The sequence below is a fragment of the Perognathus longimembris genome, chromosome 14 (assembly GCF_023159225.1).
Source record: "Perognathus longimembris pacificus isolate PPM17 chromosome 14, ASM2315922v1, whole genome shotgun sequence".
Taxonomy (NCBI): Eukaryota; Metazoa; Chordata; class Mammalia; order Rodentia; family Heteromyidae; genus Perognathus; species Perognathus longimembris.
This window is the reverse complement of record NC_063174.1, coordinates 41,578,700-41,606,317: the sequence shown is the minus strand read 5'-3', so window position 1 is coordinate 41,606,317 and position 27,618 is coordinate 41,578,700. Positions and strand designations below refer to the sequence as shown.

Below are 27,618 nucleotides of genomic sequence, written 5' to 3'. Positions count from 1 at the left end.
GGAACTTTTCAGGGAAATAAATGGGTCCAGCAGCCTCTAAATCTCACAGGGCTTGAGGGAACACCATGGAACTAGGGGTCTGTGGGCTTAAACCACAGGACCTAGAACCTGCCACACATACATTCCTTCTGCATTCACCTATCAGACCAGACCACTTCCAAACACAGCTTCATCAAACATGAGACTTCTGGCCCCCATCCAATCAACACACTGCACAGCTGACTCTCTACTGGGCCCTCAGTTTAGAATCCTGTGGTCCCAGCCCTGATTAAGATTGACCATCCAATAAAATGGAGGTAATGACTGCTTCATAGGTTTACTAGAATAAATGAAGCTTGTCACCCAGCCCTAGACATGACAGATTAAAGTTCTTATTAAATCCACTTAGCAGCTCTGGTTCCTACTCTCTCTAGAACTTATTTTTTCTTTCTTTTTTTTTTTGCCAGTCCTGGGCCTTGGACTCAGGGCCTGAGCACTGTCCCTGGCAAGGCTAGCACTCTGCCACTTGAGCCACAGCGCCATGTCTGGCCATTTTCTGTATATGTGGTGCTGGGGAATCGAACCGAGGGCCTCATGTATATGAGGCAGGCACTCTTGCCACTAGGCCATATCCCCAGCCCCTTATTTTTTCTTGACATAGGCCTCCAACCTAAAGGAGGCCTTGCTGTAAACGAGATCAGTAGTGGACTCAAGTGTGGAAAGAAAAGGCACCGTTTGGGTAAGCCTGGAGTTCATTTTGCCTGTCACTTGTAGTCTAGATGAGGAATAAATTCTGTCCACTGGTGCTCATAGACCACTGACCTTAAAGCATCTTGCCAATCAATCCAAGTAAAAATTAAGATGTCCTTGCCTTTCTCTAGTCCATCCCAGATATTGTACAAGCCCTTACAAAGGGCAAATGATCTCTGGTATTAGGAAGGGGCTGACCTACAATTTCTAACATTTGTCTCGCAGAGGGTCACAGGGTTCCCTGGAAGGAAGGTGGTGTACTAACACATCAATGTGCCTCCTGGGCTGGCAGTCAAGGTTCTACCTCTTGTCAAATTAGGACAGCTAAATACATCGTAAATATGGGATATGATTGGGGATATAGCTCAAGTGTAGTGTGAAGCCATGAGCTCAAACTCCAATGTATTAAAAAAAAAAAAAGATACAAGATAGGGATGGAGGATATAGCTCAGAGGTAGAAAGGAGACTCTGGGTTCAATCACCCAAACCCCCCAAAATTTTAAAAAGATATGAAACATCACAGATAACCCAGTAGGTATTAAGTGACTTTCAATGCTAATGACATCCTTGGTACGCCCATTCTGTTGTACAACCTTCAGTAGCCAAAAGAAGCATGGATGCAGGAACCCCGTTTGAGAAGATCTGCCCTTTAATTTTCATTCAAAATCAGTTTAAATATTTTAGTTACAAGTTCTGAATGGTGAAGAATAGCAGATGCTGCAGGCACTCAATACTGACCCATTCCCCTCCCCCCACCCCCTCCAAGCCTTGCTTCTTGGCTCAAGATAAAAAAGGGCACCCTGTACTAACTAGTGGCCCCATGTCAAGTGTCAGCAGTCTCAGGCCTTGGTGAGATTGGTTAGGAACAATGAAGCCCCAGGAGCTTTCATGACAAGTTACTCTAAGGAATTCCAATGATTGTGCCAAGCCCAAAAGGTCTCAGAGAAGACACCATCCATTTCATCACTATGTACTAACATTTTAAGGCTGATTTCCACCATAGTCTATCCCCAAGATCTGTGACCTGAAGAGGAAGTGCCAAGGCTGCAGTCCCTACAAGTCGCAGCACAGGAAGAAGAGAACAGCCTCCTCAATACACATGCCTATACCAACCTGAATTTTAAAGCCATGCCAATCTAACCCAGTGGGTGCCTCTTCTTTTGTCAGGCTCTGCCCCACTGCCCCGGTGTGCTACAATGTGCTCTACATGAGAACAATGTGCTAGAATGGGTCCTAGCAGCCTGGAAAGGGCTGTGTGTATGCCCAACGGAGTCTTCTTGGTGTGAGCCTATGACAGAGTATAAGGGCAGGCCTGGGTTCTGCTCCCATCTACAACTACACTGGACCTCTGGGCCCTCTCCCCTCACCTCTAGATCCCCTGGCCTGTGCTTCCTGGAAGAGGTAGAAGAGGCATCTTGTCACTGACAGCTAAGAATAATGAAGCAAAGCAGCACCTCTTTGCCTGTGTCCAATACCTCCACATAGGTGGCATCAAGTGACAATGCACAGCCAGGACAGAAGCTGCTTTAAGCTTGGGAGACACAGCATCCCCTTAGGCATCCCTGAAGAACAGACTTTCCAGAGATTAAAAACTTAATCACATGGTCCCCGGTGGTTTCCCTATAGTACACTGGCACTGGGGAGAATAAAAATTGTCTTTGCTGAGGGCTGGAAAGGCAGGAATATTAATGAACAAACATCCATTAAGGTGCTCTCTCTCTTTCTCCCTTAAGCCTAATGATGTGAAGGCAAAGAACATGGAGAGGGAGAGAGGCTGGCAGGAACACCAAGACAAGACCTGTGACTGCTGGTTACATAGTGCCCTGGGTTCCTTGCTTGAGGCCAACAGCATGTGCCCGCCTGTCTCCAGGCTAACCTGGGACTCACGAAGGGGTAGGGAAAAGACTGATTTTTCAGTTCCTGCATGATCATAAGGTAGGGCATGTGGCGTCCTCCTAAAGGTCCAGGAGGAGAACTCTGGGATCTTCTACTGCTGCCTTGATTTTACGGAGGAAAGTCACAGCCTCTCTGCCATCAATCAGCCGGTGATCATAGGTCAGTGCTACGTACATCATAGGCCGCACCTCCACCTGCACAGAGAAGAGGTCAACAGGTTTGTCTTAGCAGTTCAGTTCTGCTGAGCGAGTCAGTTCTCAGAGCAAGAAAAGTCCTAGTTCCAAAGCCTGTCCTGTTGATGCTACCACTGGATAACTTGTGGTATTTTCAAAGACCAGGTTTTACCCTTAGTGCAAAGTTCCCTCACACAGGAAAACAAGGCTTAAGGAAATGTTTCCTCACAACTGCCCGAAATAAAACTACACTCTGCCCTCTAACTTGTCTTTTAGTTACAGAAAAGGCTTTCTCTTCAGCTCTGGCTGCCAACAGTAGCTACTTTGGAATTACAATTTATTATTATTTTGCAGTGCTAGGGTTTCAAAATAGTACCTTGCATGTGTTAAGAAAGCACTTTACAATGAGCCACATCCCAGTCTTAGAGCTAGAATTTAAAGAAAAAAAATGTTTAGCCTGGGTCTAAAAGTCCTGATACTGTATGTAGATTTGGATGCATGACCATGCTCCAGGAACATCTATGGTTTTTGGACACAAAAGTGTTTGTGACACAAATGGGTTTTAAACCCTGGAATCTGAGGGCTTTCTGCTACTAATGAAGCTTCTAAGGATGAGCTCCATTTCCTTTGACTTCATTCCCTGAACCCTCAAGAAACTTTTGTGTTATGCCACAGTGTCGACTTAAGCTCAGGGCCTCTATTTCCCACTCCCCATTTTCCCTAGTGGCTGATGCACTACCATTTGAGCCATGCTTCCAATTTGGCATTTTGCTGGTTAGTAGAAAATGAGGTTTCAGAGACTTTTCTGGCCAGGCTGGCTTTGAACTGCTATCCTCAGATCGGAGGATACTACTACTAAGGTAGTAGTGACAATTACAAGCATGAGCCACAGGTGCCTGACTGAACTCTCTGAAATTTTCTATGCCCCATAGGTTGTAGTTGCCATGTTTGCCTGCCCTGTTTCTAGGGGATGAGGACGTGGCCCCAACTCCCTTAAGAACCTAAACAATAAAGTGCCAACAAGTTCCAGATAAAGGGGCAAGCCCCCTTAGGGTCGCTGGTTCTCAAACTTCAACAAGCATCAGAATTCTGCTTCTGTGGGTCTGGGATAGGCTCTTAAGAATTTGCATTTCTAACAAATTCCCAGATGATGTTCACTGCAAACTAAAATTTGCCTTAGCTATTCCGAGATGGAAGTTAAGCCTGAAATGAATCACCATGGAGCTATTAGGACCACAGAAGTGATGCTTCTTACCTTGCCTCCCACAGCCACTGGCCTATCAAAGATGCCATGCATGCCCAGGATGGCAGATTGAGGGGGGTTGATAATGGGCGTTCCAAAGAGTGAGCCAAAAACACCTCCATTGCTAATGGTGAAAGTCCCACCATCCATATCTTCAATGGCAAGTTCATTCTTTCGGGCCTAAAAACAAATTGCATAATTCAAACATTAAACCAACCTAGGTCCCTTACTCCTGAGACCAGGATCTAGCTTCCACATGAGAGTTGTTCAGCTAAGGTAACTGTCAACAGTGCTATAGAGGAGACACAATTCCTAACAATTCCTTTACTTCACCTGGTAGGTCTTGTCTGAAGAGACTTCAGGTTTCTGAGCCTGCTAGGCTCACCCACACACCTACCTTACTCAGACACTATGCACTCCTTAGAGAACCAAGTGAGGCTCCTGCCTCTTGAGCAATGCTAGCTGGAAAGACCTTTCCTCTCACCTACCCAACAGCTCATACACATATTTCTGTATACCTTACCTTCTCTCCCAGTTCACTGATGGTTCGTTCAATATCTGCATAATTCATAGTTTCCACATTCCTGATGACAGGAACTACGAGACCCTGAAAGGAGTAAAAGCTTTTATCAGTTACAAAACAACAGTATTCTTTTACAATTACAACTCCCTTGATTCAGGGCAAAGGTCTCCTCTACCCAGAACACCTTTACTATTCACTGTGATTAGGCTTGATGTCAAGATAGAGGAATGTGATATTGGGGAAAAAAGGTTACTTTTACTAAGTACCTCCTAAAAATCAGTTCTAGAAATAATCTCTTCTATTAAAAAGGAGCTCAGGGACAGCAGCCAGGCCCAGAGTTTGAGCACCAGGACTGGCAAAAAAAAAAAAAAATCAAAAAGAAATAATCTCTCCTATGTGATCTGCTTCTTCACACAGATAAGGTGAGAATCCAAGATTAGTACTCCCCCTCTCCTGCCCCAACATACCCGTGGGGTGGCCACAGCAACACTGATGTCAACATAATCCCTATACACCACCTCTTTGGTTGCATCATCAATCACTATGAGAAAGAAAACACATGTTACATACAACTCTCCAGGAAAAGGCTAATGAGCTAATTATTTGTTTAATAAGAGTAAAAAAAAATCTGCAGTGCTTCTATCAGTATGGACTGTATCAAGATGAAAGTGATTGGATTACAAACAGCAGAAGGCATTCTACTTATTCCTACCCTAACCAATGAAAATACCTCAAGTTCCTGAACAGATCCACATATAGTAGCATTCAATCTTTGGCAGCTCTCAGAAGCTTAATCCACTAGTTAAGGATAACAAGATATTATTTTCCTAGGGATAATAATGCATTAGGATAAGAGTGCATTAGATTCTTACTAAGTAAGTCTACCTGAGATCAAGCCTTCCCTGAGCAGAAAACAGCTAGGGTTAACAAGTGTTCCAAAATGGCAAACAAAAGAGAGAAGGTAGAGATGCTGCCCACTGGGCTTCTCGCCAGGAAGAGGGAACCTTTTTTGTGCCAAGGTCATGTGGGTATTTATAATATTTGTGAGTCACACAAAATTATCAATTCAGGCAGATGGGCCATGGTAGCTTACAAGAAGCACAGTGTGTGTCATGTACCAAATGATTTTTCAAACCTTATATAACCCAAGGGGGTACACATTCCCCACCCCTGTGAAGAGACATAGGAAGAAGTAGGATAGTCTGGCTTTTAAATATGCCAGCTTAAGATAGCAAATCCAACTGAAAATTTATATCTAGTACTCTGAGAAAATAAAGGCTTGGCAATCTTTTCCCACAGAAATCAAGTCTATATTGCACTGTTTGTTAGAAAGTATGGAGCTGAGCTAATCCAGTGGATCATGCCTGTAATCCTAGCTACTCAGAAGGCTGGGATCTGAGGATCACAGTTCAAAGCCAGCCCAGGCAAGAAAGCCCATGAGACCTCTTATCGCTCATTAACTACCACAAAAGTCAGAAGTGAAACTCTGGCTCAAGTGGTAGAGTATTAACCTTAAGCAATAAAGCTGAGGGACAGACAAAGTATCCAGGCCCCAAGTTTAGGCCCTAGGACCTGCACAAAGATAATAATAATAATATGGAGAAAGCCAGTCAGGAAGGTATGAGAAAAACAGGAGAAACAACCAAACAAAAAAAAAACACAAAACACTTGGGCAAAACACCTTCCTACCTATCCAGAGCACAGGAAGAACTAAGACTTCTCTAGCTCTTTTGCTGAAGACTGCAAAAGTGTCATTCCCCTCTCTCCCTTCTTCCAAGCAACAAAGAAGTCTCAAGAAGAGAACTGTTTATTAGGACAACACTTCAATGATGTAGAAAGGAAGGAAAACAAGTACCAAGTCCATGAAAGAGAGGCCATGCCAAGGCTTCCTAGGGCTAAGGTCCACTCGCCTGAGAGCAAAGGTCAACCTAGAACCTATGCCAAGTGTGAATGGAAGTCAAATCCCAAAGCGAGAGTCCATACAATAAAAGGGGGGGGGGGGGGACAGCCAGACAGCCAGAATTGGAGCCTCCCCTGTGACGAGTTAGTGTGAAGTATTAAGCCGCCTCAGAACTGCCTGCTGACAGAACAGTTGCCAAGCTACAAATTAGTAGGAAAACTTTCTGTCCATCTGGTGGGGGCAAAGTAATCATGATGGTGGTTCACAAAGGTCCAGAGAGAAGTCTCTGGAAAGTATGGACATATTTACAGAGTTACTAACTAAAAGGCCGTAACCTGGTGCTGGTAGCTCAAGCCTAAATTTTAAGCTACTGAGGAGGCTAAGATCTGAGGATTACGGTTTGAAACCAGCCCAGGCAGAAAAGTCTGGGACTTTTATCCTCAATAAATTACTCAGAGAAAGCCTGAAGTGGTGTTGTGGCTCAGGTGGTAGAGTGCTAGCCTTGAGCACAAAGAGGCCCAGGGACAGTGTCCAGGCCCTGATTTCAAGCCCCAGGACTAGGGCATCCTTAATCTGCTGATCCTTCCTTTTATGTGGCTTGAACTCAGGGTATGGGTGCTATCCATGAGCTCTTTTGCTAATGCTAGTGCTCTACCACTTTAAGCCACAGTGCCACTTCCAGTTTTCTCATGGTTAACTGGACATAAGCGTCCACAGACTTTCCTACCCGGGTTGGCTTCAAACTTAGATCCTCATATCTCAGCCTCCTGAGTAACTAGGAAGTGCCTGGCTCTGCTCATCCTTAAATGTGAGGGTAGACCTTTGTTTTTATACCTATTTCCCAAGACCTCTACAACTGTGGTCACCAGAAACTTACCTGCATTTACAACAGGCTGCTCCTGCAAGGCAAAGGCGGAGGCCTTCACAAATGCTGACATGAAGCCTAGTTTCATGTTATGTTTCTTCAGGAAAGCATCCCTGTGCCGAGCTCTCATTTCTTGGATATTACTGTAAAAATGTTAAAAGACAAATGACCACAAATGGAGCACCAGCTTGACACTGACACAGGTTCTACACATGAACACATCTGGTTGAGGTTTTTCCTTGTTCTAAACCATCTACATAAGTAAAATTTGAAATAGTACAAAACAAGTTGTATCTGAAGTTTTGAAAAAGGTCAACACAATAATGTTCTTTCACAAAGAATGAATGTAGTAAGCTGGGTGCTTGTGTTTCAAAGCCAGCCCAGGCCAGAAAGTCCATGAGACTCTTATCTACAATTAATCACCAGAAAACCAAAAGTGGAACTCAAAGTGGTAGAGTGCTAACATTAAGCAAAAGAGTTCATGGACAGGGACCAGCCACATGAGCAACCAAAAAAGAAAGAAAGGAAAAAATAAGGGAGGCAGGGAGGGAAGGAAGGAATAAAATCACCAACTATCCTCCTTGAAAAATAGCATTTTAAGTTTTTAAAGTATAAACAAAGTCTACAAAAACTGAGCAAAGCGTTATGACTGCACAGGACGACAAACCCAAGTTCTTTGAGGCTCATGGGAAAGTCAACAGATGAACTCTTTATTTCTTCTAAGTTAGCAGTTCTATCCACTTGTCCTTTGAACAGTTAATAACACCCACCACATGTGAGGGTCAGGGCTGGGCAATCAAGACAGTGTGTATCCATAAGATCACTTTAATGACTGGTTTCCTTGGTACTCAGAAAAGTGACCCTGTGTGGGCTGGGGCCCATCTTCTTCAGATTCAGCAGCAGAGCCTTGCTTGTGAGAAACCTTCAGAACTTGAATATCTTCCGTCTGTCAGGACTGAGATTTTTCTTTGTTGTGTTTTTTTTTTTTTCTCACAGACATTACAAAGTGAGTGGAAAATTGCTTTCCCATCAATTTGCTGTAGAAAGCTCTGTATTTATCGGAATAGCATTTTCATGATGTAATTAAATTTAACTTTATATCAGGCTCAAATGCTCAGTTCTCCTATCCCCCATCATAGCTTAATTTGACATTAGCACATTAGCAGAAAGATACGAAGAATACGTTAACTGCCTTCTTCAGACCTTTTGTTTCTGAAAAAAGAAAACTTTCTAGGAAGAATAATTAGGTTTAAAATGTTTGTTTTCCTGAGTCTAACCTTATTTAGTGCTAGGATTACCTCCCTAAAGACGTTACTGGTTCCCAAGACACAAGGGCTACAAAAGAGGGAAAGAAAAGTGATAAGCATTTCTGCTGCCAGAAACTGCCTGAATGCCATTGTCTGATCATTAAGGAGTTTCTATTTCAGATCTCTGCCCTTGGAGGCAGAGCTGGGACAACAGGGGAAAGGAAGAAGTCTCAGAAAGGCCCCTTATGGATTGGCTCATCAGCCTATGACCCAAAGGGCACCGACCTAAACCAGATTACAGGCTATAGTGAGACCCCAGGCCCATGTTAAATGATACTTTGATTAGCTGCTGAAAGGAGATCTAGCTACTAAACTTACCTTCCAATCAAGAATGTTGGGCCAACTACATCTTTCAGGACCACAAATATTTACATGTTTCATCTCAAGAAAACTGGGTAGAATTTCAAAGCCCAATTCAATTTGTGTACAATTTGCCCTTAATGCACTGAAACATAAGCTTCAGGCTTTGTAGCTCACTAGACAGGTCTTCCCTACTAAGTAAAACAGTACAGAAAACCACACCAAGTCTACAGAAAGCTTCCCGACAGAATGGAAACATCAAGTGAAATTTGCTCGAGTCTCTCCCTATCAATGATGCCCCAGCACACTACCAATAAACTACTTTCAATTTTACAGGTCCCTTCCAAGGAAGGAAAACAAATTTTCCTAATGAAAAGCAGATGGGCAGACTTAACATTCGGATAAAAGGAAGCAGTTGATGGTTTACCTCCTGATTTAATACAAATTCCTATTTTAGTATGTAAAATCTGAAACTGGATTCAACCTTCACCATTCCTCCTCAGACAGACTCATTGCAATAGAAGTGATCTCTGATTTTTGTGATTTCCCATCTGTTTCATGGCCCAAACCGTAAACAGTCTGGGTTGACTTTTCTCCATAATACTACTTGTCAAAATGCTAGCTAGAGCCGGGCACTGGTGTGGCTCATGCTCATTATCCTAGCTACTCATGAGGCTAAGATCTGAGGATCAATGTTTGAAGCAAGCCCAGGCAGGAAATTCCATTCTCTAATGAACCACCAAAAAGTCAGAAGAGGAGCTGGGACTCAAGTGGTAGAGCACTATCCTCGAGCACTAAAGCTCAGGGACAGCACCCAGGCCAAGTTGAAGCTCCAGAACCAGCCTGTGCGTGTATATGCACACACATGCATACAAAATACTATTCCTTAAGACCTATTAAAACTCTTCCTCCAGGACCCCTCCCTGAATATACTTCAGTCCTAATCTCAAAATCAAATGAATTCACTCCATCATCTACTTCATATTCATCTTGATCTTTCTGACACTTTTTTCTAGCTTTTATTTTGTGTTCAACCAAATCAGATGGTAGGTAAGCTCTAGGGAGCCAAGGGCTCTCTTAACTTTATATCCTCTTCAATTCCATACTTTAGTTCCTTGTGTATAGGAAGCACTCATTAATACTGTTTAACTACTTTTACTGTAGTGCTGATATACTGATACATGAGCACATCAAAATGTTGAAGAAAACAGTCAACTAATTCACTATAGGAAAAGGAACAGTAGATTAGTTCCTTTGGCTAACATTTGAGGCTTTTATTTTAAAATACAACTTGCTTTCCATTTCACTATCCAAGTCAGGAAAAGTGAGAGAGCCAAACTTCTGTCTTTTGCTTGCTTCATTCTAAATTGTTTCAGAACATTCCAAGGAGCAAGCAAGCACTGTGAGAAGCAATGTGTGGTGCCCCAGTCCTGGGCATGCTGTCAAGGGTTCTCCATCACAAGGGTAGGCCAAGGAATGGCTCTGCTGGGTTAGGGCCTTGACAATCAGATACTAGTCAAGAGTTTAAGACTAGTCTCATTCATCAGAGGTCATAGATTCATGTATAAAAGCCTAAAAGGCTCAGGTTTTTAAGTCACTGAGGAGGCAGCCATACATAAAGACATAAAGAAAGTCAGTTAAGAGGATGAAACAATGGGCCGTACTGTGTTAACAAGTAAAGCAAAGTAGTTCTTTCCCCCACTCAACGCAGTTTTAGAATCAGTACTAGCTAAGGAAAAGGGTAAGTTCAATTGTTCAAGAAAAGTCCAGGCATGGTGGCCATGTCTGTAATCTCAGCTTTGAGGCTAACAAGACATTATCTTAAGCCAGTATGGGTTTCATGTCTCTAATTCCAGCTACATAGGAGGCAAAAGTACAAAGATTATGGTTCAGGCTGGTAGGCAAAGAAAAGTAAGAGCCTCCCTGAAAAACAATGCAATCAAAAAGGGCTGGAGGTGTGGTTCATGTGACTGCCTAGCAAGCTCACAGTCCTGAGCTTAAACCCCACTACCACCAGCACCATCCCAAAGAGAAATGTAAGACACAGAAAGTGAGAGGGACTAGAGATCCCACCTCATGTCAATCTCATTGAAAGTGGTCAGCATTGCGCATGTATTCTGGGCTTCCTTTAGACGCTGAGCTATGCGCTGCCGCATCCTGTTCATTTTTTCCTGAAAGAAAAGAGGAACAGATATTGACAATCTGGTCTCCCTAGATGAAGCATTCCCCAGATAGTCAGAGGCGAAATTCATCTTGCCAGGAGTGGACAGCAAGCACTACCGTATTTCAATACAACCAGAGCTCCAGGCTTCCTTCTTCCTGTAGTGGCCTTGCTTCCTGAACTTGAACAAGAAAACAGGGCAAAAGCACTCACTCATATGTATCTACAGTCTAACCAAGAATGAAGGCCCAGGAAATGTGATTTAAAAACCAAAGCCAATTTATAAAGAGGAAGAATGTGGTGTAGGTCTAGCCACCCTAAGAATCATTACAGAAACAACAATTTCTGTTGATATAAGTTCGCAAGAAAATAGCTACTGATGGAATGCAAATTCAAGAACACATTTTTTTGAGGCTACAGCAAGTATTCTCTGGCAGAAGAACCCATACTCTTGACCATTATTTCCTTGAGGTCTTATGTTTGCTACTGAGTAGTATACCCCTTAACTAACAGCTAAGCTAAGTAGGACTTCCTGGAAGTCCAAAAATAAGAGCTCTCACCAAACCACCTCTCTGAAGTATGTATCACCATGGGAAGAAGAAAGTATGTTATTAAGCTACCATTCCCTGGAAATATTTCACTCATTGGAGACATTTCATTGGTAGTTTAATGGTGGGAAAGCCACTGAACAAGCATGCTGCAGAAGTACTCAGGGCCTATTCATATCATTTGAGGGTTATGTGGCCACAAGCAAACCACTTCCTAGACTCTATTTGTCAAGGCCAAAGGAATGAAATGCCAGCCCCGCAAAGGTGGACACCCACTTTCAAAACTGCCCTGTCCACTCTGCCTCTGCCCCTTTCCCAGAAATAGTCCTCCAAGGCTTACCCGATGTTCTGTACGCAAACCTCTGCCAGCTCCCGGCTCAGCTAGTGGAGGGGCAGTGGTAGGTTTTACCACAGACACTGAAAATGAATAGAAGGTACAGTTGCATCACAGACAGAGTAATCACTGAGCATTTGCCCTGCTTTCATACCATAGTGTCAATTAATTCTCAAGGTATCCTAAGCTTATATTAGCATATCTACCCTATAGATTAACAATCTGTTTAAATAAGAAGCCTAAGGTGGCATGGCATACAGAAAGCTGGATTGTTGAGACCAGGTCCTCAGATACAAAGTCTAGATTTTTCTGTAAAGCAGCCAATCAGCCTGTTGAATCAGGACTGGTGTTTTCTGTTTTTTGTTGTTGTTGTTGTTTTGGGGGGTCAGTTGTAGGGCTTTAACTCTGGGTCTGGGTGCTGTCCCTGAGCTCTTCAGCTCCAGGCTAGCACTTTACCAGTTGAGCCACAGTGTCACCTCTGGTTTTTTTTTGTTTTTGTTTTTGTTTTTTTGGCCAGTCCTGGGCCTTGGACTCAGGGCCTGAACAACTGAGAGCTTCATGTGTAGGAGGCAAGCGCTCTTGCCACTAGGCCATATTCCCAGCCTCACCTCTGGTTTTTGAGTGGTTTATTGGAGATAAGAGTCTCATAGATTTTTCTGCCCTGACTGGCTTTTTTTTTTTTGCCAGTCCTGGGCCTTGAACTCAGGGCCTGAGGTACTGTCCTGGCTTCTTTTTGCTCAAGGTTAGCACTCTGCCACTTGAGCCACAGCTCCACTTCTGGCCTTTTTAATATATGTGGTGCTGGGGAATCGAACCCAGGGCTTCATGTATATGAGGCAAGCACTCTTGCCACTAGGCCAGATTCCCAGCCCCTGGCTGGCTTTGAACCATGATCCTCAGATCTCAGCCTCCTGAGTAGCCAGGATCATAGGCATGAGCCATTGGCACCCGTTCCAGGACTGGTTTCAAAGTGTACCCAGTGAGGGAACATGGTATTAGACAAAGTTCTTCCCCACAGAAAGACATTTTTTTTTGGGGGGGGGGGCTTACCTGGTTTGCTAGAAAGAGGTTGCTGTGAGGGTGAAGGTGCAGGTGGCATCTGCGTGGATATGGGTGCTGCAGGGGGTGGAGAAGCTGCTGGTGCTGCAGGCTCTGCTTTTGGGGCTGCAGCAGGAGCTTCAGCTGGTGCAGCAGCCTTGGCCTTAGCAGGAGCAGCTACAAAACAACAACAACAGAATAGATGCCACTAGCACTGTCTGGAATGACTTCAACCAAACTGCTAAGCAGAACTAAGCAACAAAACATCTATTTCCAATCCATTAGCAAATTTCTACTGGGTAGTGCTATATACGAGGCGACAGGAGATACAACAACACAGGCTCTATTCTCTAGTCCCAGGACCCTTAAATGTTCTACATCAGATAACTGGCTCAATTTGGATGCCTTTCTCATTTTATAAGTAACTACTGACCATCAAGTTCACTACATACTTTCAAAACACCTACTAAGTCCAATGAAACAAAAACTTCCATGTAAAAAAGGCTTAGGCAAGCCAGTGCCAGTGGCTCAAACCTTAATCCTAGCTACCCAGGAGGCTGAGATCTGAGAATTGCAATTCAAAGCCAGCCTGGGCAGAAAAATCTGTAAGATTCTTATCTCCATAAAACCACCAAAAAGCCAAAAGTGAAGCTGTGGCTCAAGTGGTAGAACATTAGCCTTGAACAAAAAAAGCTCAGGGTCAGTGCCCAGGCCTTGACTACGAACTCCAGGACTGACAACAACAACAAAAAAGCTCAGGGGGTTGGGAATATGGCCTAGTGGCAAGAGTGCTTGCCTCGTATACGTGAGGCCCTGGGTTCGATTCCTCAGCACCACATATGTAGAAAAAGCCAGAAGTGGCGCTGTAGCTCAAGTTGGCAGAGTGCTAGCCTTGAGCAAAAAGAAGCCAGGGACAGTGCTCAGGCCCTGAGTTCAAGGCCCAGGACTGGCAAAAAAAAAAAAGCTCAGACATGTAGTGGCACATGCCTGTAGTTATGTGACTGCAACCCTAGCACTTGAAAAGCAGAGGCAAAAAAAGACTGTAAGTTTGGGGCCAGCCTGAGTTACACAGCGAGATTCAAGCCCAGCTTATCTATATATTGAAACCCCAGTTTCAAACAGAAAAAAAAAAAAAACCTGAGGGCAATTTAAAATGGTTTAAACACATAAATGTTTTAATTATAGTAATGTATGTTCATTTCAGCATTACATACCAAATACTTTTAAACCATGAAGAAGTGGAGATTTAATCAAGTGTTCTTTTAAGAGTTCAAAGCTCGCACCTAGTTACTCAGGAGTCTGAGCTCTGAGGACTGACGCTAGAAACCAGGCAGGAAAGTCGTCCACCTCCCCATACACATATACATACATACATACATACACATACATACATACACACACACACACACACACACACACACACACAGCCACACGGGAGCTGTGGCTCAAGTATCAGAGTACTAGCCTTGAGCACAAGAACTCAGGAACAATGCCCAGGAACTGAGTTCAAGCCCCAAGACCAGCACTAAAAACTGAGGAGTTAAAGACATCTTATCCAGGATGACTCAATAGTTAGGACCTAATCAGATGGTCAAGTAATAAATTCTTAGCTTTAGATACTTGTGGGCTGAGAATATGACCTAGTAGTAGAGTGCTTGCCTCATACACATGAAGCCCTGGGGGTTTGATTCCTCGGCACCACATATATGTAAAAAGCCAGAAGTGGCGCTGTGGCTCAAGTGGCAGAGTGCTAGCCTTGAGCAAAAAGAAGCCAGGGACAGTGCTCAGGCCCTGAGTTCAAACCCCAGGACTGACAAAAAAAAAAATTAGATACTTGCTTCAACATTAACCCATCTGGGTAACATCTCCAGTTTTATACTTAAATAGGAAGTTTATTTTCCCAGAAAAAAAATGATCAGAAGATGGGCTTCAACTGGGAGACTCATATTTTCTGTTACTAAATTTTTTCCCTTTGAAGTTGTTTTTGGCCTGATCAAATTTAATGATGCAATCTCTTCTTCCTGCTTGACTATTTTAACAATGAAATAAATACAGCTTAGGGCTAGGAATGTGGCTTAGCAGTAGAGTGATTGCCTAGCATGCATGAAGCCCTGGGTTCAATTTCTCAGTACCACATAAACAGAAAAAGCCGCAAGTGGCACTGTAGCTCAAATGGTAGAGTGCTAGCTTTGACTACAGAGAGACTCAGAGACAGAGCTCAGGCTCTGAGTTCAAGCCCCAGGACCGGCACAAAAAAAATAAATAAAGTTTAGTAGTGCCATCTAACTGCATCATAAAAACAGACTATTTTCTAATCTCTAATAGTAGACTGTGAGATCCAATACAAATTCCTCTCATTTGCATTTCTTCCCAAGAAAATTATCAATCTTTCCTAGAGATATTGTAAAAGAACAGATGTGAAAAGACAAATTACAATGAATCCTCCACAACAGACAGGATGAGATAATCTACCTTCTAACTTTGGAACAATGGCTCTCAGTGGCTATGCATCAGAATCTTGTGGGAGCACTAAAAAATTATGACAGATCATCAGGACCAGATAAATCCAAGTCCCTGGAACAGAGTCTAGTCATTTGTAGTATTTTTGAAACTCAATGTGATTTTGATGTGTTTTTTTTTTGGGGGGGGGAGGCGGGGAGGAAATCATTATCTTTAGAAAATTCATTTCAATTACGTCTAAGAAAAGGTTCAGCATGAGAACTATCCACAGAAACAGTATTAAGACTTACTATCTTTTAAAACTACCCCCTTTTCTTTTAGAACTTGAAAAAGTTCGCACTAATTATTCCTCCTATCCTTTCAATAAAGGGCACCTGGAAAGCCAAAGTCTTTGACTACCAGGGAATTAGTACAGTATGCTCAGCTCCAGTCCCAAAGGGAAACACGGAAGACCTTGATCACCAGAAGAACTTCTTTACCACCTGTTTTCCTGAGTGTGAAAAGAGGAGTGCCTCCTTCAACTTTTCCTCCATCAGGTACCAAAAGAGCTTCAATTACTCCATGTGCTGGTGAGGGAACCTGCACAGATGTCTGGAAAAGGGAGGGAGAGAGAATCTACGTTTTTATCCAGCATTATGGAATCACTAATATGAGTCACAAGAGTCGCAACATGGTTACACAAAGCCTTGGAACAGAAAATACCTAAGGCCACATTTTTGGAGCCAGAAAAATGACAAGGAATTACTATTATGAAGATTCACTTCTGTCCCTTCTTGGAAATGTTAAAGCAAAATTCAATTAATGTGTTTCCAAGTGACACAGGGAAAAACAATTCGAAACAATTCATAAAACACAAAGGAAAATAAGTTATCAGATTAGTTACTAAGACATATAGTGTATACCTGCAGAACTAAAAAGTAAACTTTAATTCCTTCCTTTCTTTTAATGATCTGTTCCAACTCTTACCACTGATGCTAGAGCTAGTTAAAATTTATCTTTAAAGAGATGAGTCCCCATTTCTTTCCTTAGAGTTAAGAAGTTGTCACTAATTTAGTATAAGCCCACCTTGTCAGTTTCAATCTCACAAACCACTTCATCTTCTGCAACTGTATCTCCAACAGCTGGAAAGACAACCAGAGGCTATCTGTTAGGGGAAGTCCCCAGCAGTCCCACATTCCCTTTGTCAGATGTGTTAGAAAACTCCTTCCTACGGGGCCAGGGGAGGAAGTAGGTATGAACGCGTATATGGTGGCTCATGCCTGTAATCCTAGCTACTCAGGAGGCTGAGATCTGAGGATTGCAGTTTAAAGCCAGCCTAGGCAGGAAAGTCCATGAGACTCTTATCTCCAATTATGCACCTGAAAACTGCAAGTGGAGCTGTGGCTCAAGTGGTAAAGTGCCTTGAGGAAAAAAAAAAAAAGCTCAGGATCAGCATTCAGGCCTCATGACCAACAAAAAAATTTTACAAAGAAAAGGTAGAGTTGGGCTGGGAATATGGCGTAGTGGCAAGAGTGCTTGCCTCCTACACATGAAGCTCTCGGTTCGATTCCCCAGCACCACATATATGGAAAACGACCAGAAGGGGCGCTGTGGCTCAGGTGGCAGAGTGCTAGCCTTGAGCAGGAAGAAGCCAGGGACGGTGCTCAGGCCCTGAGTCCAAGGCCCAGGACTGACAAAAAAAAAAAAAAAAAAAGAAAAGGTAGAGCCATAATATCCACTGATTATCAGTAGGAGGAAGAGAGACTTTTAAGAAGTATTTAACTTAAGAAGTTGAGAGGGGGCTGGGAATATGGCCTAGTGGCAAGAGAGCTAGCCTCATATACATGAAGCCCTGGGTTCGATTTCCCAGCACCACATATATAGAAAACAACCAGAAGTGGCGCTGTGGCTCAAGTGGCAGCGTGCTAGCCTTGAGCAAAAGGAAGTCAGGGACAGTGCTCAGGCCCTGAGTTCAAGACCCAGGACTGGCAAAAAAAAAAAAAAAAAAAAAAAAGAAGTTGCGAGGAAGCTGGGTACTGGTAGAAGACCTAAGGATTGTGGTTCAAAGTCAGCTTGGGCAGGAAATCTGAGACTCTGTCTCCAATGGAACACCAAAATGGAAGTAGAGCTATGATTCAAGTGGCAGAATGCTAGCCCTGAGCACAAAAGTTCAAGAATAGCACCTAGGCCTCAAGTTCAAGCCACAGGACAGGCACCCAAAGTTTAAAAAAAAAAAAAAGTTGAGAGAGGGTCAGGATGTGGTTCAAGTCAAGCAAGGCCCTAAATTCAAAACCCCAGTACCTTAAGAAAAAAGCACGAGAACACTAAATCTCACCTTTCTCCCACCTGACATCGCCCTCTGTGACTGATTCGGCAAAGGCTGGGGTTGGGACTGTAATCACATCATCCTCTAGGAAAAAGGCAAAACAGAACATTACAAGTAGCCAAGGTTTTTCCTTTTTAATGTTTTTCTTTATTTCAGCTTAGCCAGTTGCTGCTCTTTCCATGAAAACTCAACTTATAAGAAAGCAAATACTTACTGCACACAGCTGTAGTTCTGAAGAAGCGAACACTGAAGACACTACTGTTGTTAATGCTACAAAAGAAACGAAAGTTAACTCCTTTAGCAGGTAAATTACTTACATTTAGTTCAGGCACCTTCCCTTTAAGTGAGTGATTCTTGTTCACAGTGACATTAAGGAGAACTTGTTGAAGTATCTATGTCCAGGCCAGACCTGAAGAGATTCTGACTCAGCAGGTAAAGTCCTGGAGCCTGATGACCTGGGTGCCTTAAATAGTGTCCTGTGCTGCAATGAGATGCCACTTCTCAAAAGAGAGACTTATATGTGATTTTCTGAAAAATAAGCAACTTTGTCCCCTGGAGACCCATCAAAATGATTGAGCTTCCTGATTAGATTTCTTTCTTAACCAAATCCATGTAAGATAAATGGCATGCCTTCAGGTAGACATGCTAGAGTGCCAAGCCTAAGAAAACTCAGACCACAGAATTAAACACTTAGGTTAGATAAGGCAGTTAAGATGAGGCAGTGAGTTAACTTAGAAGTTAAAAAAGAAGTATTTTGGCAACAAAACAAACATGTCCACATGGAACCTCCAATTCAATTCTCTAGCCAGAAAACAACATAGCAGTCCATTCTACACTCATTCCAAAATAACCTCAAACACTAAGGCATTTCCTGATGCCACATTTACATAAAATAGTGTAAATGAGAGAAAGATATTATCATGTGTGTATAAAACCATTAACCATATAGCTAGGCACCGGTGATTCATACCTGTAATCCTAGTTACTCAAGAGGCTGAGATCTGAGGACCATGGCTCTACATCAGCCCAGGCAGGACTCTTTTGTTGTGTTTTGCCAGTCCTGGGGCCTGTGCTCGGGGCCTGAGCACTGTCCCTGGCTTCTTTTTGCTCAAGGCTAGCACTCTACCACTTGAGCCACAGCACCACTTCTGGCCTTTTCTATATATGTGGTGCTGAGGAATCAAACCCAGGGCTTCACATATACAAGGCGAGCACTTTACTACTAGGCCATATTCCCACCCCCCACCCGCCCCCCCGGCAGGACTCATATCTCCAATAAATTACCCGAAAAGTAGAGCTGTATAGCTCAAGTGGTAGAGTGCTAGCCTTGAGCAAAAGCAGTTCAGGGAGAGTTCGCAGTCCCTGAGTTCAAGCACCAGGACCAACAAATAATAACAACAACAACAACAAGACAGCAATAATAGCAACAACAGTATATATGTGAAAGGTTGTCTGCTACTTAACAGTTACAGAGAATAGTTTATAGTTTACACTGACAGGAACTTGTTTACACTAATAGGATTTCTACAATAAACACCTTTACAAAAAAAGAAAAGTAAATAGCTTTAAATTGCTTTTTGATATTTCTACTTTTATAATGTCAAAATAACTTTATAAGGTCTCTGGAAAATCAAGAGAAACAAAATAATTTTAAAAACAACAACAACAACAACAGAATACAAGGCTGGATGCAGTAGCTCATGCCTGAAATTCCAGCTACTTGGCAGGCAGAAATTGGGAGAACAAGAATTTGACAGCCAAAAAGTCAGAGAGCCCTATCTCATAAATAAACCAGGTGTATTCACACAAACCACAAATCCCAGTTATGCAGAAGGTAGGACTCAAGAAAAAGGTAGTCCAATGCTACCAAGGCAAAAACAGGAGACCTAATCTGAAAAACACAAAAGGGCTGGGGACATGAATCACTTGCCTAAAAGCACAAGACCCTAAACTCAAACTTCAATACAGCAAAACAAAAACAAAACAACAACAAAAACCTTCCACACATAATGTGTCTTAAGTTTGCAACCATGTAAAAGGACAAGCCAATAGGCAAACACTAACTTGTAACATGTAAATACTATGTTATAGGTTAGACACCTAGGAATCTGGAGCCCAGAGTGCTTCTGGGAAGAAGCATTCAGTGGTGAATAGGAAGGATACAAAAGTCTTTGGCATACTTTTGCCTGAACTGTGAAATTACCAGTTGAATAAAAACATAATATCAAAAATATTCTTTTTTTTTTTTTTTTTTTGCCAGTTGTGGGGCTTGAACTCTGGGCCTGGGCGCTATCCCTGAGCTTTTCAGCTCAAGCTAGTGCAATTGGTAAATTGAGCCACAGTGCCACTTCCGGTTTCCTGGGTGGTTATTGGAGGGAGATAAGAATCTCAAGGACTTTCCTACCCAGGCTGGCTTTGAATTGTGATTGTCAGATCTCAGCCTCCAAAGTAGCTAGGATTACAGGTGTGAGCCACCAGTGCCTGGCTCAAAAATATTCTTACAGCTTGACACTGGTGGCTCAGAGATCTGAGGACTACAGATCAAAGCCAGCCTGGGCAAGAAAAGTACGAGACATATTTCTAGTTAACCACCAAAAAGTCCAAAAAACTCTTATCTCCAACTAACCAGCAAGAAGCTAGACGTGCAGCTATGGTTCAAGTGGTCGAGTGCTAGCCTTGAACACAGAAGCTCAGGGACAGTGAGTGCCCAGCACTGAATGAGTTTAAGCCCCAAGACCAGTACCAGAATGAATAAATAAAAAAATAGTTGTACAGATTTTTAAAAACAAAGTGGGTAATTCGCTCAGAATAAACCAAAAGCAGCATTAGATTAGGTGACAAAATGAGGGGTGATCCAACCCCAAAGTTTAAGGTTTTTCTTCCCCATAATTTACAAGTAATTATTTAGTCATAATTGCCCATTTTCATTTAAACTGCATGGGTAATACATTGTACTATATGAATAATATATGTTTAATTACAAAAATTAGATATTTACTGCAGAATATTAGAAATAGAAAATTTATTTTCATGGAATCGTACTATCCAGAAAAAAAATCACTTTGTAATCTGCCTTTTTCTACATTAACATGAGATAGCTTAATCAATTCCCTATAGTTTGCCATTTTGAGAACAATTTGGGTATACCATGAATTCTCTAAACTCCTAGAAATAAAATTTGTAGATCAACACACAATTCAAAGATTTATGATTGCCAAGTTGCCCTCTAAAAGTAACACAGGAATTCATACTTCTAGTACTAAGCACAACATTTTCTGAATGAAACCCTAAACTTATTGTGAGGCATAGTAAAGAAGCCACTCTGCTGAGGACCAATCACTCTGAAGATGCTCCCTGTAGAAAAGGTAGCTTCACAGATCTTCAACAGGTTATCAGAGAGCATCCTTTTACCACCACCCTAAAATACTGAGAATGCAGAGTAGCTTCAAGCAACATTCAAAAGCAGACTTTTGAAATATACACGGGTACTCTTTGTCCAAACTCTACATTGTGCAATAATAGCATTCTCCCAGCGCTAGTCCAAGTCCCAAATGGTTTGCGTTTACAGTTTCTAAAATGAATAACTCTGCTACCAAGAGGATGGTCTCAATCATCACATACATGTGATTTCCAGCCCCTCAGCTGTACTTACATCCAACTGAAAATATTTAGCAGTACTCTTCTGGATGTACTTTCATACTTCTAATGAAAGTTTCAGTTTAACTTTCATTATAATTTAACCATTTGAGGAGAGCAGATATACTCTTGGCCCAACATTTGAGCTGAGGCTAAAATCTAAAGTATAGCATAAACAAACATCATGATCATCAAGGTTAGGTCTAAAAACTCAACATAGCCACCTCTAATTCTAGGTCTGGAGGCCAATGAAAAAAATCAGATGGTCAATCAGTTTGATAGTAAAAATTTGAATAAAAAAAAAATCAGATGGTCAAACTTAAAATTGATGTCTATGTAAACGTCCTGTGACTCCATTATCTATAGCATATCCCCTCCCCAATGATACTTACACAGTCTTTCTGCTGTCAGGGTAACCTGGTACCTGACAAAAGGAGACTCCTGCAAAAAACAAAGCAACTCTTAACCACAAATATCTTATCTTACACAGTATATGAGATGGAAATAAAATAAGATCTGCTCACTCCCTAACCCCTAGAGGGAGACCAAGCAGACAGCAATATAATCTTTACCACACAGAATTCTGCTTTTCAAATTTTACTACCACCCTAAAATAGCCTAATGGCAGTGAACAATTGGTCTTGGGGGAGGGGGTAGGTGAGAGTGGGCATGTAATGCAGGAGATATTTGAGGGCAGAGCCTACAGGGGTTTTATAATATACCTCAAGGGTTCAGACATTTTCATTGACCTTGTATGTTTGTATAGTAAAATGTCTCTACTACTCAAGTCTTCAAACACAATTGAAGCTTGAAAAAAAAATACATGATGATGCTAGACACGATAATGCACACCTGTAATCCCTGCATTTAGGAGGCTGAAGACAGAGGCTTGAGAGATTGAGATCAGCCTGAATTAGAAGCCAGCCTAACAGGGAGACAAGAAAGGAAGAAGGAAGTAGAGCTTGGGCTTAAAGTGGTCGAGTGTTATATTGAGCAAAAGAGCTCAGGACAACGCCGAGGTACCAAGGTTCAAGCCCATGATGGACAAAAAAAGAAAAGGGGGAGGGGAGAGGGGCAAAGGAAGAGAGAGGGGAGAGAGAGAGTTAAAGGGGTGAGGTCACATGAGAATACTTATCTTTCAACTTCATCTTTCAACTTCATATAATCTACCTTGGGAAGTTTGTGTTGGGGTAGGAGTAAGTGTTGGTCTGGGTATGACTGGATAATGAGATGGAAGCCTTTCACTGAAACTTTTAGGCCCACGCTCTCAAGCTTGTCCTAGAATTGAGCAAATCATTTCCCTAACAGTTTATCTTTCTAAAATCTTCTACTTTGGTTCCTATCAACAATGGGAAAACCCTTTTTGCCTACCAAGAGTCATCATAATCAACTGTATTTTCCCAACTGATGTCTAATGACTAGAGCTGTTTCCTGAAACTATTTTCTTACACCTCTTCACAAACCTACCCACAACCAAGTAAGTCACTCTATATTCAGCGGCCAATGCATATGCAGTGTATAGCATGTCTTTGGACTAAAGCACAACAGCCCATACTGATTTTTGGACCCCCAAGTCTCATGTACAGTTTACCCTATGGAAAATCTTATTCAGTGCTTTAGTGCTATAAAATGTTTTCACACAAGCCAAACACTATAGACTCATGCTATAATTCTAGCTACACAGTAGGCTAAGACTTGAAAGACATTGTTTTGAAGCTAGCCCATGCAAAAAAGACCAGATTTCAACTCCATCTAGCCTACACAAAGCAGGGCTGGAAGCATGGCTTTCAAGTGGTAGAATGCCAGATGTGAGCCAGCAGACCCAGTGAGAACTCAAGGTCCTCCCTCAGTTAAAGCTAGTTCTGGCACAATCTATTCTCACACTGACTCTCTGAAATAGAAAACTTTCTGCCATTATTCCTATTTCATATAGAAGTGGCTTCTGGAGGTTAACTAACTCAAGGTGAATTCCTGAGCCAAGACCCAAATCTCTCAAAGGCAGGCTCTTTTTCTTGACCGACCAATCTATAAAGTGAGGAAAATACATCTTTAACTATTTCCAATTCGAAAAAGTTTATTACCGAGAGTCCACTACGAAGTAGGCTGGATGCGCCTTGCTCTCCTAACTTAGAATAAAGTCCAAGCACTTTATAGTCCTCAGCCATTTAGCCTTCTCTATCTTTCCAGTCACACAGAGGCTTCCTTTCCATTCCTGTAACTTGTCAGGTCCCTTCCTGTTTGGAAACCTTTGTACAAGCAATTCCCCTTGCCTGGAATACCATTTGCCTAGCTAGGTCACATATTCTTCAAGTCTCATCTTAAACATCAGTTCTTTGTTGGTAAAGGGGAAGCTGGTCTTTATCATACCATACTCTGTACTTCTCCTTCCCAGTAACCACAATGTCATTATGTACTTACGTGTGCACAATGGTGTTTTTGCTCGCTCTCTCCAGCTAGCCCGTAAGATATGTATGAGTAGGGACCATCTGTACTGTTGTCACTTAGCACAGCAGCTGGCATGGTAGTAAGCACTCAATAAACGTTGTATACTAAATGAGCACAAGGTGGCCACTAAGAGCTCAGGTTGAGAAGCAGCCAAGTGAACCTGGTTTAACCAATAGTTGGCTGTGTGACCTTGGCAAGGCACTTAACCCCTCATATCATGCATTTGTAAAATAGAGACAAAACATTTCTTATTGCTTGGTGGTCATTAAAAATTGCACAGAAGGGCTGGGAATATGGTCTAGTGGCAAGAGTGCTTGCCTCACATACGTGAGGCCCTGGGTTCAATTCCCCAGCACCACATATATAGAAAATGGCCAGAAGTGGCACTGTGGCTCAAGTGGTAGAGTGCTAGCCTTAAGCAAAAAGAAGCCAGGACAATGCTCTGGCCCTGAGTCCAAGGCCCAGGACTGGCAAAAAAAAAAAAAAAAAATTGCACAGAAAGCATTCAGAACAATCTTTGCAAAATTGTAATTTAAGCCTAAAATAAGATTCACTCATTCAACAAATATTTATGTTAGCCAAGATGCACCGTTAATAGCACACCCTCCCCCCCCCACCCCCAATCAACTTTTGGAATAAAATCTAAATGTCTTTCAATAGTTCACACCATCTTCTATTGCATGACACTCTCTCCCATAACTAAAATGTTCTTGTCAAATCACTGGGGGGTGGGGGGGTGTCACATGGGTTTGAATCCTGGGACTCCCACTGCTAGCAACTGCTGTTTCTCTTGGGCCATACCACCAGCATCCCCCTCCAATCACCTTTTATCCAGTTTTTTAAGAAGTCCTGCCAGCCCTTTCCTTCTTCAGAGACCTGGTAGATGCTATTCTTCTCCTGCTGCTCTTCACTGTGCTAGCTAGCTCTGTCATATTCTCCAGGTCACTCCCCTACTGTCACCCACTTAAAGAACTCTCTTCTGTCACTCTCACGCTCTAAACTCTTACCACAACTGATCACTTGTTTAGCAATTTACATTGTCTTTCCCACTAGCCACCAGGGCAAGAAGAATTGCTCATTGCTGGATCACCAACGAAGAGTACCAAGAGTAGTGCCTAAAACATCGTTAAGAGCTCAATCACCAAGGACTGGGGTGTAACTGAAGCATGAATGAATAGTGCCTGGCATGCAGCAAGGCCCTGAGGGTTTCATCCCAGCACCACAAAACAAACCCCCAAACCAAAACTTATTAACCACGTGCTGAGCGAGTGAATGATAGCGCTTGTTTAAAATTACATGACATTTTTGCTTCGCTTCAATCTGCGCTGAACTGTCTTGGAGCATTGTGAAGGGGAGGAAGAAACACCCAGATTTCCTCGGCTCTCCTCTGCAACCCGAGGAGGGCATTTTAGGTGAGGGCAAGGGCAGAACTTACCAGGCAGGGAACGTCTCCCTAGAGGGCAGCTCCCCTGTTGGGAAAGAAGACATTATCGACGTCACCCGAGATGAAGAGAGGGAAGAAAATTTGCTTTTTTTTTCTCCTCTACAACTGCCCGCTAAGTGCCGGTGACAGGTGAATCTCCTAACTTCAAAGAAGGCAAATGTAACACACCGGGGTGTGTCAAGCTACCTCGACTTCCCCCACGGGGCCACCCCGCGCGGTTCAGGCCGGCAGAGGAGACCGGCCCCCGGGGTCCGGTTGGGGGCTGCGCGAAGCCCGCCTCGCCCCCTCGGAGTCGGGCTGAGGGCGCGGCGCCGCAGCCCTGGCGGAGAGGGTGGGGTGCAGCAGGAAGTTGGCCGGCCCGGCCGGCCGCGGGACGGCGCGGGCTGCAGGGCTCCACACCCCCGGGAGCCCCGGAGGCCTCCGCGTCCCAGTGTCCTTGGTGCCCGGCCTGGCCGGCGCGCCGCGCCCCTGCCCTTCAGGCTGCCCTTCCGCCTGCTGCCAGTCTCCTCACCCACCGGAGCGTCGGTCCAGCCAGACAGTACCTTCTGGAAGGCGGCGAGCGAACGGCTGATCGCCCGGGACACGCAGCGGGACCGGGACAGCATCGCGGCGGCAGCGGGGCCGAGGGCGGGCGGACACCGGATATAGGGCCCGGCAACAACCGGAAGTGGGGTGGGCCGCAGCACCCGCCGGGCGGCGAGGGGTGCTCGGAGCCAACCACTGGCCGGGAAGTTGGGGGGTGCAGCACGAGCTGGCTCAGTCACAGTCTAGGGGATCGGCGCTGGGGAGCGGGTGTAAAGATGGGGCTCTCCCGGGACTGAATGCGCTGCATGCCGAGACTGGGCCTCCTGAAAGTGTCTATGGCCGTCCGACCACCGGATCGCCCCGAAGCTGGCTTCTGTCGGCCTTTCCCTAAAGGCAGCTCTGAGGACTGCACCACTCGAAGCCCAGGAAAGGCGAGCACGGGCCGCGAACTCGGGCCCTAGCAGACGTGCCTGCCTGATCTTGCAATCGTGTGGCCTTGAGCAGGTGGCATTGCCTCTCTCGGGCTCCTCGACTATACTTAACACTCATCCCAGCACCCCGATCTGAAACAGCCCCAAGAGGTCTCAGTGACCTTTTAGGAGTCCAGAGACCTCCCCAACTAGCCCTACTTGTGTCTTGTCTCCTGACCTTGCTCCATCCCCACGGAAATGCTCCCACAAAACTAATTGCTCCCCGCCCCTTGCTGTGTGTCTTGGCAGTGGGCGATTCCTCACCATAGTCCAAAATATACACAAATCTCATGGGGCTTATGTTCTCTTTTGTTCACTGCTGGATTCCGCGGCACCAGGGACAGAGGTTGACATAGGTTTAATAAACATTTATAGGCTGAGTTTAGACCTGTATGCCATTCTACCTCGAAATGAAAGCACATGGCAGCTGGGCACCAGTGGCTCACGTCTGTAATACTACTCCGGAGGCTGAGGTCTGAAATTGTGGTTCCCAGCCAGTCTGGGTAGGAAAGTCCATGAGACTCTTGCTCCAAATAACCATCCAAAGGCTTGAGTTGAAAGTGTGACTCAAATGATAGAGTTCCAGCCTTGAGCAGAAAAGTAAAAAGCTAAAGGACAGCGTCTGGGCCCTGCTGGACGGACACACACACAAAGCCCACGACATACATACCCTCTTTCTCCTGGTTTTCCCTCTTAAGTGGGTCTGCTGGCCTCTACAGCTCACCTTCCAATAGAAAAGGTGCTCTATAAACCTCTGGTTCAAAGTATAATAAATATGGCCTAGTGGTAGAGTGCTTGCCTTGTATACATGAAGCCCTGGGTTCAATTCCTCAGCACCATATATATAGAAAAGACCAGAAGTGGCACTGTGGCTCAAGTGGCAGCATGCTAGCCTTGAGCAAAAAGAAGCCAGGGACAGGGTTCATGCCCTGAGTTCAAGGCCCAGGACTGGCAAAAATAAATAAATAATAATAATAAATGAATGGATGAATGGTTGCCTGGGTGCCTGTTTGAATTGGTTTCTTATACCTAAGTCATTTTACCTGATTTCTTTTCCCCCCTCTTGGAGATTGAACTCTGAGCCTGGGCGCTGTCTCTCAGCTTCTTCTGCTCAAGGCAAGTGCTCTACCACTTGAGCCAGAGAGCCACTTCCAACTTTTTTTTTTTTAGTAGTTTATTGAAGATAAGAGTCTCATGGACTTCCCTGCCCATGCTGGCTTCAAACCATGATCCTCAGATCTCAGCCTTCTGAGTACCTAGGATTACAGGTGTGAGCCACCAGTGCCTGGCTATTAACCTGATCTTTAAAACCTTCA

At 43.7% G+C, this 27,618-nt stretch overlaps 1 protein-coding gene across 1 annotated transcript; it reads right to left on the bottom strand.

Annotated features, from left to right (window-relative positions):
- Positions 1-1,360: 1,360 nt before the first annotated feature.
- On the bottom strand, positions 1,361-25,970 carry Dlst (dihydrolipoamide S-succinyltransferase). Its single transcript, XM_048361796.1, has 15 exons — positions 25,850-25,970; positions 25,299-25,332; positions 21,811-21,859; positions 17,997-18,052; positions 17,792-17,866; positions 16,543-16,598; positions 15,957-16,068; positions 13,030-13,194; positions 11,986-12,062; positions 11,010-11,107; positions 7,342-7,472; positions 5,032-5,105; positions 4,565-4,648; positions 4,054-4,221; positions 1,361-2,819 (listed from the first exon to the last, which is right to left on the bottom strand). Exons 1-15 carry the CDS (start codon positions 25,910-25,912, stop codon positions 2,685-2,687), a joined length of 1,377 nt encoding a protein of 458 aa, XP_048217753.1. The 5' UTR covers positions 25,913-25,970; the 3' UTR covers positions 1,361-2,684.
- Between the last annotated feature and the right edge of the window lie 1,648 nt (positions 25,971-27,618).

Excerpts from the sequence above, each read along its gene's own strand:
- Dlst (XM_048361796.1), bottom strand. The coding sequence starts at position 25,912 with ATGCTGTCCCGGTCCCGCTGCGTGTCCCGGGCGATCAGCCGTTCGCTC. Across the intron at positions 21,860-25,298 it reads AGGGAGACGTTCCCTGCCTG|GAGTCTCCTTTTGTCAGGTA; the intron begins GTAAGTTCTGCC and ends TGTTTTTTGCAG. Across the intron at positions 4,649-5,031 it reads TTGCTGTGGCCACCCCACGG|GGTCTCGTAGTTCCTGTCAT; the intron begins GTATGTTGGGGC and ends TACTCCTTTCAG.